The 16,688-nt window shown below is 40.4% G+C and overlaps 1 protein-coding gene across 5 annotated transcripts in view; it reads right to left on the bottom strand.

Moving 5' to 3' along the window:
* Nucleotides 1-16,088, bottom strand: part of LOC121277200 (selenocysteine insertion sequence-binding protein 2-like) — a 97,007-nt gene extending 80,919 nt beyond the window's left edge. For 2 of the 5 annotated variants that reach the window (XR_005942833.1, XM_041186349.1), the window contains exons 1-5: nt 15,611-16,086; nt 8,797-8,936; nt 4,866-5,154; nt 2,452-2,572; nt 1,646-1,878 (exon numbers count right to left, since the gene is read on the bottom strand). Coding sequence is in view for 4 of the 5 variants with exons in the window: in XM_041186349.1 (XP_041042283.1) it covers nt 1,646-1,878; nt 2,452-2,572; nt 4,866-5,154; nt 8,797-8,936; nt 15,611-15,649 (822 nt within the window). In the remaining variant the exon portion in view is untranslated. Of the gene's footprint in view, nt 1-1,645; nt 1,879-2,451; nt 2,573-4,865; nt 5,155-8,796; nt 8,937-15,610 lie in introns of all 5 variants that reach the window. The other 3 variants (XM_041186352.1, XM_041186350.1, XM_041186353.1) reach the window with 2 other exon arrangements.
* Between the last annotated feature and the right edge of the window lie 600 nt (nt 16,089-16,688).

Genomic DNA, 16,688 nt, shown 5'->3' with positions numbered 1-16,688 from the left:
AATTGCTCGAACATCATTGGCTGTGCATTCAACAGCCTAGGCCCCAAGCTCTAGAATTCCCTCCCTAAGCCTCTGACTCTCTACCTCTCTTTCTTCCTTTAAGATGCTCTTTAAAGTCTTACCTCTTTGACCAAGTTTTTGGTCATCTGGCCTAATATTGCCATATGTGACTCAGTGTCCAATTTTGCTTTATAATGCCCCTGTGAAGCTCCTTCGGACATTTTACATTTAATGCACCATACAATGTAAGTTTTGCTGATGTTATTGATATGCCTGCCATTTCCTACCTTACAGCCAATTTCTCAACCATTTCCAGATTTTACCTTTAATCCTCGTTATTTTAAGTAGCAGCTTTTCCTGCAATACGTCCAATGCATTTTTGGAGTCAAGGTAGACTACATTTTTACTGCATAAATGAGAAGGTACTTTTGATGATTCATCAAAATCAATTTTAAAAATTTATTTAGATGACAAGTTCAGGGACAAGACACAAAATTATGAGTATTTCCCAATTTAAAACGTTTAACATAACTATTATACTGGATACAAACAACATTTAAAATAATAAGATGCACAATCTGATCAAATTCAAATCAAATTACTCCCAGAAATGAAGAAATCTAGAATAGACCAAAAAGAATGATCAAAGAATCCTTTAACAAAAATGATTCATTGCATTGCAATTCAGTCATGGAGGCTCCCTGACACAAATTTCTCAAAGTGGGAAATGATGACAATGCCTTAAATATAAATTCAGAGCTATTTAAATTTTAGCAAAAATCTCATTAATCTTGTTTCATTTTTTTGAAAAATGGAAGTTCAAAATCAGACCTCTTGCTTCCTCATTGCAAATCTCTTAATTTCTTAATTGCAGTAACAAGTCTCACACAGGGGCTAGGTTTTACTTTGGTGGCAACTGGGATACATACAGTATTCTTATATGAATCGGCAACAAGATTCATGATCATGATCCTACTACACTCCTCCTATCACTACTGTAAGTTTTTCCCAACGCAGTTGTTTTCTCCTTGCGCCATACCTTTTGGATTAAAAAGGTTACATCTGCAATGTATGCCAAATCTGATTACGCATATTGTTTTAATTGCTTTCAAAAAAAAGAGGAAATTTTTTAGATTCTAGGTAATATAAAACAGGTAAGCTTCACTAAGATTACAGGAGATTCAAATTTTAAATCAAGATTACAGAAAACTCTCAATAGAAGTGCAATGCATAGTGAACAGGAACTTAACTAAATCATTTAGTAGTTAACGTTCAATGTGACAAAATAATCATTTTCATTTGGTGAATACAGTAAAGGTTTTGTTGCACAAGGCAATGAAAGGATTTGAACAAAAGTACGAGAATTTCAAAATCAAGACATTGAGTGGAAGCGGATGTAGGTTCCTGTATTTCAGATTGATTTCAATTCAGGGCATTTTTAAAATAGCTTGGACTCGTGCCCAAGTTAGTCCAAACTAAGTTTAAAAGAGTCAAATTCTGAAATTGGTTTTTAATGATAGAACAGCCTTTTGGATGCAACCAGAGTTGCCTCAAAGTTGAGCCAAGAACGCACATGGTAAATAAAGTTTTGATTAAAACAGTTAATTTACAGCACAAACTGATTTTATAGTATAGTTCCCCATACCGTATCTGTTGCATCATCTGATGGCCGTATTTTGGTGGACTGCTCGGAGCTTTTACTGGACACCCGAGCATTTCTGAGGTCACAGCTAGATTGCTTTGTTACTGGGCTCTGTAATACGGGGAAATCACTTAATGCAACTTCAGTTGTGATAGTAGTCTGAGGCTCAAATTCATTTTGAATTTTCTGAAGTGGCTTTGATTTGCTGTGCTGGCATCTGTTAGACTGCTTGTCCTCTGTACAAGATTAAAGATGTACTTGTTAATCTCAATGTCGGGAATGTAGAAGCTAGTCAATATGATAGAGCTCAAGGACAGGATCACAGCAACAGAATGCAACAAATGGTAAATAATTGGCAGGTTCTCATAATTGTTTGACGTGTCTCTGGGGGTCAGGAACTTGCACACTCATGTTGCTACTCTGTTCTCAGGTCAGTGGGGAATGCTGACCGGAATTGCTGAGTTTCAGAGGCAGTATCGCACAGGTGCTTGGTCATCAAATCAGAAACAAATCAAATAGGAACTACATCTATATGTGGTAATATAGCTTTTAAATGTTATGTATAACAGTATTCTAAACAACTGCATATATCACAAAGATTAATTATTCAAATAGTTGTTAAAAGAATGCTCATTAGCTTAGGTTCTGTTCACGTTAAACCAAAACCATACCCGAGCTTCTATATAATTTCCTATATGAAATTTAACTTTCTAATTGGAAATATTTTGAAAAAAAATCACACGCAGAGAACTGCACATCTCAAAACGTAGAATAATTTTTAACAAAAAATTAAATATACTAATACTTACGACTTTTGGTTGCATTATCCCTAAATACATCAGGCTGTTGTAAGTGTTCACCTGTTGCAGCTTCAGGTACTTCATTTACGTTTTGTCCCTGGTTTCTTAATTCTTTTCTGGACCTAGCTTCCTAGAAATTACAGACACTGCAAACATCAGTGAATTAGTTATGATCAAGCTACAGAACATACATCTTTGGACTTTTATAAGCAACATCACAGGCTAAACAGCATGTGTTCACTACTGGCTGAGCACAGCTTTTAAATTAGCTATTTTGTACATTTTCAAATCTTTTTCTCTAATCAGTTTTCTTCATCCCCTTCCTGAAGGAGTTAAACTCATTGTTGAAGTATGAATCCAATGATAACCACTGCCAATTAACTAACAGGGCTTGATTTAAGACTCCATATTTTCATGTCTCCTCCAGTCTCACCTCCAACATGTGCAAGGAGCTCATGGACTTGATGGCGAAGATGAAGACCATCCAACCAGCTGCCTCTATAAATTTTCTCATTTCTCTTACCCCACAGGAGTAAACCTTCCTTTGGAGGTCCTCCCTCCCCTAACCCTCTCCTGGCAGAAGAGAGAAAGATGCAGCTCCCCTGATGCCCTAAGCTCATTTTGTCCATGAAACCACCTTCTACTCCCTCTATCCTATACTTCTGACCACCACACTTCACTTCCTGGCCCCCATGGAAGCTGATAAAGTTAACAATTCTCTCTTCTCAGGGACTGGTACTCTCTCCTTCAAATCGAAATTAGAGGAGGATGGTGTGGTCGTCAGTGTCAATGGCTGTAGACGGGTTAAGAAGGATGAGGAAGGATGGTTTATCTTTGTTACACTCACATAGGATGTCATTTAACACTTTGAAGGAGCAGTTTCAGTATTGTGGCAGGTGCAGAAATCCGATTGGAGGATCCAAACATGGGTTTCTGGGAAAGATGGGCAAGAGTTTGGGAGGCAACAACACATTCGGAGAAGAAAGGGAAGTTGGAGATGGTTTGCAAAGACAGAGGAGCAAGGTTTTTTTTTTGAGGGGATGAATGATGACAATAGGTTTATCTTTGGTTCCCTCCTACAAATTCCATTCCATAGCCACCAATTCTACTTGCTTCCTTGCAAATATCCAAGGCTGAACCCAAATGTTTGCAACCTTGGTGACATTTTTGATCCCGAGCTTCCAATTGCATATCTATCATCACTTAGACCACCTATTTCCATCTCCATAACATTCCCAGACTTCACCCCTGCCTCAGCTCATCTGCCGCTGAAACCCACATCCATACTTGCCTTTGTTATCATCTCCAGATTTGACTATTCCAAAACACACCTGGCAGGCCACATACCACCACCACCAACACCACCCCCCCCCCGAACTTTAGGTCAATTTAAAATTCTGCTGTTCAAGTCCCAACTTGCACCAAGCCTAATGCAAAAACAAAATACTGCAGACACTGGAAAACAATTAAAAACAGAAAACACTGCCTGATCTTAGTATTTGTAGTATCTGTTGAGAGAAAAACAGAGTTAACGTTTCAAATCAATGACCATTCAACCAAACGGATCAGTTGCCAAGGCCCTACGCTCTGGAATTCTCTCCCCAAACCCCTTCTCCTCTCTTTCCTTCTTTAAGATGCTCCTGAAAACCTACCTCTTTGACCAAGTTTTTAGACATTTTTCTTTTAAACATAGTTCAATGTCAAATTTTGTTTTTAAAGACTCCTGTCAAGCATGCTGGGTCATTTTATTACTTTAAAGGCACTATGCAGGAGAGGTGGTGGCATAGTGGATTTGTCACTAGACTGGTATTCTAGAGACCCAGGGTAATGCTCTGGGAACCTGGGTTCAAATCCCACAATGATGGTGAAATAAAACTTCTTTTTTAAAAAAGTATGATGATGACCATGAAACCATTGCCAATTGTTGCAAAAACCCATCTGGTTCACTAATGTCCTTTAGGGAAGGAAATCTGCCACCCTTACCTGGTCTAGCCTACATGTGACTCCAGACCCACAGCAATGTGGTTGACTCCTAAATGCCCTCTAAACAAGGGCAGGGCAATTGGGGATGGGCAATAAATGCTGGCCTAGGTAGTGATCCCATGAATGAATAAAAATAAATAAATACAAGCTGTTGTGCTATGACTAAAGTCACAATTAGATGGTACAATCAGATAGTCTCCAACAGCTCACCCAAATGTTCATTACTGATTTGTAAACTTTGAAGAGTGTTGATGGGCTTTGCAGCTGAAGGGTTTGGTGGTGGTGGATGGGAGGCAGGGGTCATTACAATATCATCCCCCATCAATATCCACATGTCCACAAATCCAGCAGAGGTCATTGAATAATGATCAACATCAAAAAATTGACAGATACGGGAAAATGGTCTTGCTGTCCTAATACATCAGAGCAGCACGACATACCTTGGATGATTGGTTCAAAAATGATTTCTCCTTCTCGGAGTCCTGTTGGCCAGACTGTTTTTTCTTGTTACCTCTACTACCATACTTGTGCTTTGACAAGCAAATGTCATCGCAGCGTAAAGGTGTTTGTGCGTATTCGTTCAGTGAGGAATCAGATGATTGTTTGTATGAATAGCACAAGGAGTAATCCACAGGCAGGTGAGATGACACAACTGGATAGGATGTGTGCAATTCTGAAAAATTCTGAGACAGTTTATTGCAGCCATTCTCTGGTGTGTGCAAATGCTGCCTAAAAAGGATTAGAAAAACCACATATTATTGACTGATATGGCTGTGAACCAACTGCAAGAAAAGTCACTCTCCTCTTGTATAAATATCTATCAAAGGGGTACATTTCATCTATCAGTGAACCAGCATATTCAAAACATCTCTGCATAATTATATCCTGTAAAAAGTGTGAGCCAGCATAGTTTTCAAAAATAAAAACTTTACTTGGAGGCCTTTTGCTTCTACATCTTGGTCATGTGCAGGAGAACTGATTTTTCTTTTTTCAAATTTCAAATTTTATCCACTCTTTTGCTAAGGCATTTTAAATACACAGGATGGGTGCCCTCTGGTAACTTAGTCATATGGTCTTCATGTGCATGCCATGAGTGAGGATATAGTACTCTATCGGCTGCATGAAGGGGAAGGGGGCAGGTATCTCTGCTAAGACCAATAACGTCATCACAACAGATGCACTTTCACCAAGATCAATGGAGACTAATAAGCAGCAGGAACTTTGCTAAATTTTCCCCTCTCCAGTTAAGCAATTGCGGCATCAGCTGAGCCCAGCTGACTGGGAAATGAACTCGACAACTTTCAGATCGCATGACACAATACCACAAGGGTAAATGTATTGCTTGTTGTGCATTTTACTTTTGGATAAATCTAAAATTGATTTAAAAAGTACAATAAATAGCACAGTATGCACCAAAAACTGTTCCCACTAGTCAATGTGCTCAGTGAAGGTCACATAGGAAATCACACGGTGACATTTTGGAAACACAATTGCAGCTTCTTTAACAGATGTGCAATAAAGAAACAAGGCAAGCAGGAAGAAAAGCAGCATTTCTTCTTGCCCTAGTTTCAAATTAGGTTTTACATATTGTCCCCTACAGATAACTACACAGAAGTTATAACACAGAAACAGGTCACTGGGCTGACCAGTTGTGATGTTTATCCTCCACATGAACAGTAGTTCCTAATCCTATATGCCCAACCCCATACCCGTATATATTTATCCCTATTCCTTCTAATAACTAATTAGGTTAAGAGATCATTTCAACTTCAGTTAGCGACTCCAGTATGCACTCTATGGCTTTGTGACACCGCATTAAAAAGTTTATCCTGCTTCTCCCCTTCCCCCTCACTCCTCTTCCCCATTCCCTGGGAGTCAAAGAGGGTGTCAGGTGGGAGTGGGGGAACAGGGAGTGGCCTAATGGCCAGAAAAAGGCGGGGGAGGGGGGGTAGAAAGACACCGAGGGGAGTGGGGAGGGGGAGAAGAATCCACGAAGTATCAAATGTCTTGCAGCATGTTTTGTTCCCCACTGACACTATCTTTTAGAAGGTAGGCTAAGAGAACCCTGCAAATATCAATAGATTTCAGGGTGTCTCCCATATAGACAAGACTGAACACAACTGTTTCCTAAAAATCAATCTCTGACCAAGCTTTTGGACATCTAGTCTAGTTTCTCCTTATGTGACTCACTGTCAAATTTTGCTATATAATGCTCTTGTGATGCATCTTGGGAAATTTTTACTACATTAAGGGTGCTATATAAATACAAATTATTGCCTGAGTCTCAGTGTCAGCCCCTATACACGTACATTATGCTGCAGGAAAAAGAGAAAGATTCGCTTCCATCTGCTACTGTATAACTCATGGGTGTCTCGGTGTCAGGTCCAAGGCATGTACACCACAATATCATCCTTTACCTGTCTCTGTACTAGTATCTGTGTCTCTCGTTTTTGATCTCTCTGAAATCAGCTATTCCGTTTCCAAAATAGTAGTGACTTTAAAAGTGCTCCATTGGCCAAAAAGTACTTGAGACACCCTAAAGTGCTTCATAAATGCTCTTCCCTAAGTTGCTGTGAGGAAATTAAGAGTCAGTGTGTGACCAAGTTAAACGTAGGCCAGCCCTCTACCTTAAGGACATTGTCTAACCATTTTTCTCTTTGTGACATAGAGAAAACTTTCATCAGTCTTGCATCTATTTTATTCAAATTCTTTGAATTAATTAGTTGTTAAGATTCTGTAGGTCCTGCAGCGATCTCTCCTGCGACAGAGAATCCACAGATTAAAACATTAGGTGAAACCTCTCTCTCCTGAAATTTTTCTGTTTGTTCACTTTTGGTCCCCTCTCCCTCTTTCTAGGCCTTCGCCCTTCTGTCCCTCAGTCCTCCTCGGTCATTAGAACATAAAAATCTAAAAGAAATAAAAGTAGCCGCCCATAAAGCCCCATTGGGTTGGCTTTGGTGTACCACCTCCAAGGCGAATATATCTTTCCTTAGGTATGAAGAGCAAAACTGTCCACAATATTTCAGTAATAAACACAAAATGCTGGAAATACTTAGCAGATTTGCCAACATCTGCAGAGAGAGAAAAACAGAACCACAGAATTTTAATGGCACAGAAGGAGGACATTCAGCCCATCGTGTCTGCACCGGCTCTCCAAATAAGCATTATGACCTAGTGCCCTTGCCCTGCCTTTTCTCTGTGCCTCTGCATATCGTTTCTATTCAAATAATCATCTAATTCCCTCTTGAATGCCTCGACTGAAAAAGAGTTAATGGTTCAGGTCATAACCTTTCATCAGAACACAGTATTCCAGTTATGGTCTCACCACAGCCTTGTACAATTGCAACAAGACTTCCTTACTCACGTATTCCAATGCCCTTGCAATAAAGTCTAATACACTATCTTGCCTTCCTAATTGCACCAGCATGCTAACTTTGCGTTATTTGTATACAAGGACATCCAAATCTCTCCGAACACTTAATAGCTTCTCACCATGGGCAGACACACAGAAGATGGAATTTAATGTAGAGAAGTGTGAGGTGATACATTTTGATTGGAGGATGACAAAAAGCAATGTAAAAAATAAAAAAGTACATTCTAAAAAGGCGCAGGAGCAGAGGGAACTGGAGATACATATGAACAATTTGTTGAAGGTGGTAGGGCAGGTTGCAAAAGTGGTTAAAAAGGCACACAGGATCCTGGCCTTTATAAATAAAAGCATAGAGTGTAAACACAAGGAAGTTATGTTGAACCTTTGCAAAACTCAGGTTTGATCTCAACTGGAGTACTGTATTCAATTCTGGGCATTACACTTCAGGCAGGATGTGAAGGTTTTAAAGGGGTGTACAAGAGATTTACAACAATGGTTCCAGGCTTGAGGGATTTCAGTTACATTGGTAGATTGGAAAAACTGGGGTTGTTCTCCTTAGAGAATGTTGAAAAGGTTTGATTGAGGTGTCCAAAATCATGAGAGGTCTAAACAGACAAGATGGAGAGAAACCGTTCCCATTGGCATAACAGCCAAAGTCCAAGGAACACCAATTTAAGCAAACGAACCATGGCGATGTGGCAAAACTTTTTTGTCACAGTGAATGGTTAGGAAACTGCCTGGAGTGGTGGGGGGTTGGGGGGGCCTGCGGTAGTGAAGGCAGATTCAATCATGGCCTTCAACAGGAAATTGGATAAGCACTGTCCTGAAGGGCTATGGGGAAAGGGACTTGCTGAGTTGGTCTTGAAAAAAGCCTACATGGACAGGAGAGGCCAAATAACCTTCTTCTGTGCTGTAACACTGGAAATGTCAATCCAGGTTGCTCCATCTTTTCTTAACTGTTGTCATACAAACAAGCTACAGAATTAGAAATTAATATTTACCTGTCCACATAAGGATCTTGAACGAAAGGATAGCAGGTCGTTAAATATCTCGGCAATGTAGCAGAAGATTCAGGCCATTTGGCTCCTACTGCTTGCTGTTTTGGCACAAATGGTTCAACATCAGCTGATAATCTGGAGGCCTGTGAAAGATTGAATTATATTTTGTGCTGTATTTCATTAACAAAAAATGAAAAAGAAACATACAGTATGCAAAATAAAATGAACTGCATCAAGCTCTGTGGTAGACTCCTTCATAGTTTAGCTCCTGATTTCCCAAAGCCTTTCCACCATCTACATGTCTCCACTTGCCTAGATGGGCGCAACTCTAAAAAAAACACTTAAAAAGCTTGAAACCATCCAATACAAAGCAGTTCACTTGATTGGTACACCATCCACTATAAACACCAGTGCACCGTGGCTACAGTATGTGCTAGCTACAAAATGCACTGTAGCAGCTTCTTTGACAGCAGCTCCCAAATTCACAACCTCTACCATCTAGAAAGACAAGGGCAGCAAGAACATAGGAACACTGCCACTTCTAACTTCCCCTCCAAGTGACACACCATCATAACTTGGAAATATATCACCATTTCTTCAATTGTCACTTGACAAAATCCTGAAACTTCCTGCCTAATAACAGCACTGTGGGAGTACCTGGACACATGGGTGGCAACAGTTCAAGAAGGTGACTCACCACCACTTTCTCAAGGCTAGTTAGGAGCAAAGCAATCAATGCTGATCTTGCCGGCAACATCCAAAGCCCACAAATTAATTAAAAGTTACCAAAGAACTAATTTACTTATTTAGCACTATGTAATGCCAGCTCTGATTTACTGGCTGGCACTCTCACCTCTGAGTCAGAAGGTTATGTGTTCAAGTCCCTCTCCAGAGACTTGAACACATAATCTAGGTAAGCACTTCACTGCAGGATTGAGGGTGTTGTTTGGATGAGACATTAAACCAAAGCTTCTCAGACCAAAGTCTGCCTTCTCAGGTAGATGTAAAAGATTCCATGGCACTAGTTTGAAAAAGAGCAGAGGTGTTCTCCCTGGCGGTCCAGCCAATAATTGTCCCTCAACATTGTTGAGCAGATTATCTTGTCATCATCACATTGCTGCTTGTGGGAGATTGTTGTGTGCAAATTGGGTGCTGCATTTCTTGCATTACTTTTAGAAAGGACTTACATTAATGTAGCTCCCTTCAGGATGTCCCAAAGTGGTTTACAGTCAATGAAGTACATTTGAAGCGCTGTTGTTTTGTATTACAATGCATCACAAGAGTGACCACTATTCAAAAGCACTTCAATGCCTGTAAAGCACTTTGGGAATCCCAAAGGCAATATGTACAGCTATCCCTCATTTAATACTCCTAATGATCTTCTAAAAACAGGCATGCTAAATGAAAATCAATTTCCCATAAGAAAAATAAGGGTGGATTACATCTCTGCCTATAATTTTTATATTAAATACCTATTTCCTGCCTTGAACTTAACTGTCCCAAAAATCTTCATACTACTTACCTCTCTCCCACATGAGAATTGGAACAGATAGTGAACGGCAGGGAGCGAGGGGGTCAGGAGAGACGGCAAGCAGGAGGAAGGGAGGGAGCGAAGGGGTGGGGGGGCAGAGTCAGGAGAAACAGCAAGCGAAGCTGTGGGGTATTTAAAAAAAACAAACACAGGCTGAGCAAGCGTAGTTACAATGTGGTTCTCGGAACATGTGTCGTAACGATGCTAAAACAAAAATGGAGGCAGCACTATTTGGGCAAGTTCATTTACAACCTGCACTAAAATTAAAATGTGCTATTAGAACATGCTTTAAACAGGAAAAACCTGTGTATCCAAGAAGGACAGGGTAACAGATACATGGGAACACCGTCACCTACAAGTTCCCCTCCAGCCACACACCATCCTGATTTGGAACTATATTGCCGTTTCTTCACTGTTGCTGGATCAAAATCCTGGAACTCCCTTCTCAAGAGTGCTGTGGGTGTTCCTATACCACATGGACTGCAGTGGTTCAAGGAGGCAGCTGACCACCACCTTCTCAAGGGCAATTAGTGATAGGCAATAAATGCTGGCCCAGCCAGCGACGTCCACATCCCATGTAAGAATAAAAAGTGTTTTTTACTAATATTAACTTTTTTTCTGTTGTACACAAATTCCTTGACCAGCAGTGTCCAAAGGTACCTGCTGCCAGGGCTTTTGATTCTGAAAGTAACTATATGGCTTTTACATCGGCTAGAATACATTCACTTATTTTAAAATAGAATATATAAAAAGGAACCTTCACCTTGCAGATTAGACAGAAAAGAACCTTAAAGTAAATTTTGAAATAACATAAAACCACTTTAGAGCACTCGTAAAACTTGTAACTGAGCTGCATGAAATGCACCCCTGAACTCTGACAAAGTGCAGCATTCCTCACAATAAATTATGTGACTGAAACTTTAAAGGATGTTTCCTGATCCTGTAAGTCATGTTTGGTCTTTGACCGTCCCTGAGAAATACCAAATATTCTGGAGCCAGTATGGAAAGGGGGAACAAAACAACAGACGTGCATAATTTTTTATCACAAGGACAAAAAATGCATCATCTCATCCCCATTTGGTAAACATTGTAAAAGGTGTTTATCAACCTCTTTCCTAAGGCTTTAAGCTAACATTTGCAAGCTAGTTGGGTTGAAGGCCTAGTTTGTGTCTGGCATAAAGGCAGTTGAGAAAACAAGATGATGCCAAGTCCAACAGAAAAGCAACCTAATAAACTGACAAGTTAAAACTCTTTCAGCTTGCCTTACACCTAAACAACTTATGTCACTTTTATTGTATTCCAGATCAACCCAAAGCATATTCCACAAGCACCAATTAAATTAACAGGACAGAAAGAAGCCATTCAGCCAAACAGGTCTATGCTAGCACACCGTCCCACTTTATCTAACCTATCAGCATATCCTTCCTGCTCCTTTCTCTTTCATGATAATCCAGATTGTATTTAAAGTGTGGTCCATGGACCACTGGTGATCTGCAAGGATCCTCCAGATGGTCCACAGGCTGATCCAAAATGCAAGTCACTGACACAATGTGGCCCTGCCAAAGCCATACAAGAGAACAAATAAGAATCGGCATCCCCACCATCCATGCGACATCACACAACCAGACTTGGCTCCATCTTCCCCTACCAACCCCCGTGTGCATGGCAAGAGTTAAGCACAAGCAATGACAATAGTTTTACAAGCAAGATTTATGTTACTGTTGAATTTGATGAATATCCAAGTAATATAAGTATTCATTTCACAGAAGAAGATTGTGATGATTTTATAAAACATATAGAATGTTTCAAATGTTCTCTCGCACTATTAATGTTTATAATGTTAAAATGTCTTTTTGTAGCTGGCATGAATTAATTTACATATGATAGTTAATAAAAAAAATGTGCATAAATTGATTCCTTTTAAGAGTCAGAAATCAAAATATTTATAGTTTTCATATGTTCCCATTAATTCAAATGAGTTTTTTGCAGCAGCAAGTGAAAGTGGATGGAGTAGGACCTGTAAGTGGTTCACAGGGTCTTTTGCCCCACCCAAGTGGACTGTGGACAAAAATGTTTAGGAAGCACTGTTTTAAATGCATGTTATTCACATCAAATACTCCTTGTGGTACTGAGTTCCATATTCTAATCAATCTCTGGATAAATTAGTTCCTCCTGAATTCCCTATTGGATTTATTGGTGACCGTGCCAAGTGGAAACTGCTTCGCTACATCTACCCTGTTAAATCTCTTCAAAATTATAAAAACCTCTTAATAGGTCAAGCCCTCGGCTTTCTCCATTTTGAAAGAGCTCCAGCCTGTTCAGCCTTTTCTGGTAAGTATAACTTCAGATCTGAAGCCATCCTTGTAAATTTTCTCTGTACCTTCTCCAGCACTCAATATCCATTTGATAATATGGAGATTACATGTCTGGAAGAACTGCAGGGAGTCAATTAAGCATGCCAAAAATGGAAAAGTGCTTTGGTTTACAATTGACGATATAAATGAAAATTAAATAAGTCCCAGCTTCCACCAGCTTCATGTTGGCTGAAACCAAAGCTATGCTCCCGCCAACACCTCCAAGCCACTGCCCACAATTGCATCAACATCCCCACCTGCGAGCTTGAGCTAAACCTGCTGGTGCAAAACCTTGCCAGCCTGGATCACACTAAGCTAGCTTTCTTTTCCATATCACTTCTTCATCAAGACCACTTTTTCCACTTCCAAAATATTCCCTGCTGTAATCCACATCTACTGTAGGGATCCAAGTGCTCACTGCATACCATGCCCAGTTTCAAACAGATAAAAACCCAAAACACCAGAGTATCCTCTTGCTCATGAAGCCCAGTTTTAAACACTATACATGGACCATATCCACAGGCTGTATTACAGGCTTCATCCCATCAATCTAATAACCTCAGGAAAAAAATCCGCATGGCTAAGCTCAGAGTTGACGAGCTGAAATCCAAGCTTCAGACACTGGATACATCAGGAAGGGAAAAAGTTACCTAGCCACTTTTGTTCCAGGAAGAAGTCACACCCCTGATGTTAAGTACTTCAGATTTGGTCCATGGTGACAGACAGGAGGGTGAGACAACAAGTGAGGTAGGTATGGGAATCCAGAAAATAGCACATAAACAGCCTCAGCCCTTGCACTTGTCCAATAGGCTTAAGGTCCATGCAGCCTGTGTGGATGAGAGCAAGTACTGCAGGGAGGGGGAGCAAACTGACCAGAGTACCTTGCTACAGGGGATTATTCAAGTTGTGGCTGTAAAACAGAATGTAGTAGTAGGGTCAGTATAGCTTCCCTCTGCACTAACTCTGAACCTGCATCTTTCCCTAGTTTCTCTCCTATATTTCCTCATGACCTCTCTGAGCTCATCTTGCCCATGAGATCTACCTCCTGCTCCCTTGACCCCATTCTCACTAAAAGGCTGACTACCCAACTTCCCTTCCTGACCCCCATGTTGTAAACAGTTGTCTCCCCAACTGCTAAGCCTCTCTTTCTTTGTTGGACTTCAGCGAACTAGGCTTTTCCTCCCTTAGGGTTTTCCTCCCTTAGCCTCACGGCCTCTATTTTCTCCTTAAAACCTGCACCTTTGTCCAAGCTTTTGGTCACTTGCCCTAATATCTCACATAGCTCGGTGTCAAATTTTGCTTTTGTGAAGCACCTCGGAATGTTTTACTACATTAAAGGCATTATAAAATGCTAAACTACTATAAAATATAGGTTAAAAACAAAAAACTGCAGAGGCTGGAAATCCAAAACAAAAACAGAACTATCTGGAAAATCTCAGCATGTCTGGCAGCATCTGCGGAGAAGTAAAATATAGGTTGTTGTGTTTCTATCAATACCGTCATTTTTTGGGGTTTTTTTTCCTATCCATTGGTTCAGTCTCCTGCTGTTAATCCATATTACTGTTTAAATATGAATACACCTTTTGCATCTTCCAGACTCTGTGACTGGTAAAATGTCCAATTTTTCCTTCAAATCACTGAATATGCTAAAAAAAAATCTGCCGCCGCATTCCAGGAACTTTTCCCTGGGCACTTGAATATTCAGGGGAAGTTTGCAAGGCATATAAAACTCTTCTGCAGATTTGATACTCCTGCAAGTCTAAGACTTAAATTATTCGCTTCTATTTTGCGACAGATACTAAGCTGCCTAACCTGCTGTGTATTTCCATCTTTTTTGTTTTTAGATTTGCAGCATGTGCTTTTCTTCATTTTTGTAGACGATTTCTGCACTCTGTCCAATTCTCTTAGAGATCTTATTTTAACGTCTTCGAATAGGGTTTTTTTTCCAGGAATGATACGCTTGTCTAGTTTGAGACTGCATTTATTTTAATCTATTCCTTCTTCCTCAACACACTTCCTGCTTTCTTGAGTTTATATTTTTCAGGGATCTTTTTATATACGAGTTAATAAAATGCTGACCGCTTACAATTAATACTAGCTGATAATTAACACCGACTTAATTAGGATAAAACAGCGCTTTCATTTTAGCAAAATAAGAAATGTATTAAACAAAACGAGCGACGGTCAGTAATGACCTGGAACACATGATGTAGACTCGAAACTCGTTCTGTTGCAGTAATGGGAACATAGGAATTGCCGGACGAGAAAAGCTGGACGAATATCCTTAACTAACTCGCCAGCTCCTATCGCGTGATACTATTATGAGTTTGTTTGATCGTTATTGTAACTATAACTCCGGTAAATCGGTCAATATTTGGCTAAAAGTGGCATGAAATCTGAGGGGAAATGTACAATGTTTAAGAATAACTACACTTCAGCAGTACGTCGCTGCTGCCTTTAAAGCGCTTTGGGACGTCCTGAGGTGGTAAAATGTATTATGTAAATACCAATTCTTTCATTTCATTCTCACTAAAGATAGGATTGCCAAGGTTGCAATCTGTAATGTTTTATTTCTTTAGTCTGACGGCATTTTAAAAGGCTGCAGCTTAACAGACCGCGGGGAAGCTGGAACAGCAATCAGAGCCATTATGGTCCCCAGCTTTTGAAGTGCTGAGCCAGTTATTTCCTTTCACTGGTGACACTTGGCGCCGCCTGTCACACAGGCCTGAGTTTCTGCTGCCGGCATCTCGCCCGGTGGCCAAACATCGACTCTCCCCTCCTCACGGCCCCAAAGGCCACGGAACTCCCTCGGCCGAGGGGAAGAGAGGGAAGGGGGGGTGGGGTGGGGTGATGCGCCAAGCCACCGAGCCGGCTTCTCTCGCCCAACACCGCTGCCGGGAACTGGCAGCAGCTCGAGTAGTCCCCGAGTTACCTTTGCTCCGGCCGCACCGCCGCTGCCCCGCTCGGCCATGGGCTCGATCTTTCAAACGGCCGTTCCAAAGCGCCGCTGTCACAACATCAACACCCGCCTCACTACGGCAGCCCGGAAGGCTCATAGGCCGGAGAGACGAGCAATCTGCATGAAACATTTATATTGGGGCTTCCTCTGCTCCCCAGTGACAAGACAAGTTATCACGGAGAGTTTTTAAAAAAAATAAATCACAAATGCTGTAAATTATTTTATTTGTGCGCACTCCGACAAGTGTTTACGATTAATTATGTAATTTCAGGTGCGGAAAGCCATTGGGCCCGCCCTAATTATCCTTCCTAGCATTCAGTTGTTTCATAAATCATTGCCAGGTTTTAAATCATTACTCGATCCGGATATCTGTTGTCGATCATTGTGTGAAAAATAATTTCTATGACCTAGTACTAGTTTGAAGTTGTGTACCCATGTTGTACTTCCCGTTTAACATTCAAGGTTTCCTCTTTCTGTAACCGGGTATGTTACAATTCAATTCCTCCTTTCTATGCCGAAAATCCAGATTCTCCAATTATTCCTTATACTGTAATTTGATCCATATGGCACTAGGCATTAACTTCATTTCGCTACAGCGCTTGCCCAAAGTTGTTCGCATTGCTTAAGATACTGTCCGATAATAGCACTACAAACTTTGATCACTACTTCTCTGACTATTCGACATTTTATAAAAATATGTAGTTCCTATTTGCTTTAACTGCTACTGTTCATTTATTGGACATATTTCGTCATTGAGCTTCAGTCTCTTTCAACTTCATCCTTAATTATGTTAAAGTTCATGGAATAATATGCATGTCACCAATTTTACATTTACCTGCACTAAGTTTTATTTTGCATTGTTCTGACTACTTACATATTCTGTCCAATAGAGAACATTAGGAAAAAATTACTTTTTGCTGATGGTAATTGAATTACCTATACAGTACTTATCTGCAGTATAATAGCAGATCTTGCAACAGACTTGGGTGTCGATTGGCCCAAATAAAGCAACCAGTTACTGGACTTGGAGTCCAGAAGCCAGGACTAATAA

The sequence above is a fragment of the Carcharodon carcharias genome, chromosome 4, assembly GCF_017639515.1.
Source record: "Carcharodon carcharias isolate sCarCar2 chromosome 4, sCarCar2.pri, whole genome shotgun sequence".
Classification (NCBI taxonomy): Eukaryota; Metazoa; Chordata; class Chondrichthyes; order Lamniformes; family Lamnidae; genus Carcharodon; species Carcharodon carcharias.
The sequence above is the reverse complement of the archived record's forward strand: the minus strand, read 5'-3'. Positions and strand labels throughout refer to the sequence as shown.